We start from the raw sequence: 1,977 nt of genomic DNA, 5'->3' as shown, positions 1-1,977 counted from the left end.
GGCCATGTACGTGTAGGGATAAGGAAACAGGCTTCCGAAAGGCGACATGGCCAGGCCCTGGGCAAGGAGGAGAACAACAGGATAGAGTGAGCAAGCGGGGCCTGCGCGGTGGGGAGGAGCCGACCTCATCCACCACCCCTCCTCCACCCCCTGCCATCCCCTCGGATGAGTCCTTAACCTCACTCCCTGGGATGGGGCGGGGGGATGGGGAGCAGGACGCTCCAACTTCTGCGTCTAGACCCAAATCTGAGCTGTGTTACTCTAAGCCAAAGTACTCCCTAGGCCTCAGCTTTCTTGTATGGCAAAAACGGAAAAGTTCAACAACTCGTATTCTTTCGGGGGACTCTGTGGGTATGAAATGAACTGCTGCCGCCTGCAATATGCTTCACATAAGGTGCTTGGCCATCAAGACTGCTGGAAATTCTCCCATCAGTCAGTTGTTCCACCTGTTAAATGGGGCTACAGTCTACCCCACAAAAGTAGCTGGCTGAAAACCAGAGGGCATAAACTATTGGACATATATTTCCACCCCCCCCCCCCCCGCCAATTCTTGTTGCCCCACCTCACAGCCCTTCCACTCCATTCTAGAAGTTTCTAAAAAAATAAATAAATCTGGGGAAGATCCTTAAGCAAAAGGCAAAGGGGTGAGGGCAAGTTGGAAGGGGAGAGAGTAAAGGGTATTTGCTATGAACAGAGATGGAGAAATCATCTAGCCCCAGATATGCTGGTGGAGCCCCAGATATTAAAAGTGGAGAAACTGAGGTAGGCCCCAGTATAGGAAGTCACTCAGCTAGCAAGTGGCAGAAGCAGAATTCAAATCCTGGGGCCCTGGCTTGGACCCATTGCCTCAGTAGTACTGTTACTACTTGTTGAGCCAGGAAGCCCCTCACCCACCTGTCACCTACCTACCAGTGATGGCTCCAGAAAGGGCTAGATCAAGAGATGGGAGGGATGGCAGAAGGGCAGAAGCCAGCCCTTTTCTGGTTCCCTCCTCCCTGGAGGGGAGGAGGCAAAAGGCAAGGGCGTGCAGAAAACCTCATAGAATCTTTTTGCCCAGGTTCAGAGCACTTCCAGCCGCCTGAAATGTCTCCCCACAGCTGCCCGGAGTCCCTACACAGCTGTCTCAGCCTTACACAGGCTGCTAGGCCTGCCATAGCCCCAGTCTGTCCTCTGACATTTCCCACGTGTGCACAAACTATTAACCCTTTGGGAAGCAGCTTGGCCTGCTTGCAGTGAGGGATGGGAGGGGGCAGGGAAGTAGCTTCATATTGGAGGGTACAGACTCAACTCATCTGCAGGGAGTCAGTTCCCATCCCCAAGCCATGATCTCTCCCTAGTCTTGGGGGAGGGCTGGCTGTAAAACATTTAAGAGACATTTCAACTCTGAAGCTAAAATCACAGCCCCTGGAAAAGGCCCCCAGAGTCTGAGTGCCTAGGGCTAGAGACTCATGTCCACCACCTACCTACCAGCTGTGTGATCTTGGTTAAGTTACTCAACATTTCTGAGCTCTGCTCTTTCATTTAGAAGGTGGAGGTGATCATAGGATCACCGAAAAACAGAATAGATCAAGCACTGAGAAGAGCGTGCCTGGCACAAAGGAAATGCTGTGGAGAGTTATACCACCTAGTTACTCTGCTAGACACAGCCCTTAACTTAGGGGGAAAATTGTTTTCTTAAGTTTTGAGGGGGTGGGTGTGAGGTTATGATGAATCAGTGAAATAAGCCTTGCCCCTAGTAATAATAATAAGTTATTATTAGGCAGGGAGACTTGGTGAGGGTCTGGTTCTAAAAGGCAGGCAAAGGAGAGTGCATGGAAGGAGGGGCTACAGAGGCAGCTGATAAATACCTGAGAGGCCAGAACGTGCTGCTGAAGATGGAAGGGCAGGGTGGCCGACGCCCCCGACAGTCCCTGCGCCGCGGCAGCCGAGGCCATGGCCGTGGAATCCAGGCCCGAGACGCCTGTGGAGGCCCCGGAC

General features: G+C 52.6%; 1 protein-coding gene across 1 annotated transcript in view; it reads right to left on the bottom strand.

Moving 5' to 3' along the window:
- Nucleotides 1-1,977, bottom strand: part of TBX3 (T-box 3) — a 14,293-nt gene that overhangs the window by 1,930 nt on the left and 10,386 nt on the right. Inside the window, exons 8-9 of the mRNA XM_010828830.1 lie at nt 1,848-1,976; nt 4-57 (exon numbers count right to left, since the gene is read on the bottom strand). Of these exons, the coding sequence (XP_010827132.1) occupies nt 4-57; nt 1,848-1,976 (183 nt within the window). The remainder of the gene's footprint in view (nt 1-3; nt 58-1,847; nt 1,977) is intronic.

This window comes from Bison bison, unplaced genomic scaffold (assembly GCF_000754665.1).
Source record: "Bison bison bison isolate TAMUID 2011002044 unplaced genomic scaffold, Bison_UMD1.0 scf7180017864495, whole genome shotgun sequence".
Taxonomy (NCBI): domain Eukaryota; kingdom Metazoa; phylum Chordata; class Mammalia; order Artiodactyla; family Bovidae; genus Bison; species Bison bison.
This window is presented reverse-complemented; position numbering and strand designations above follow the sequence as displayed.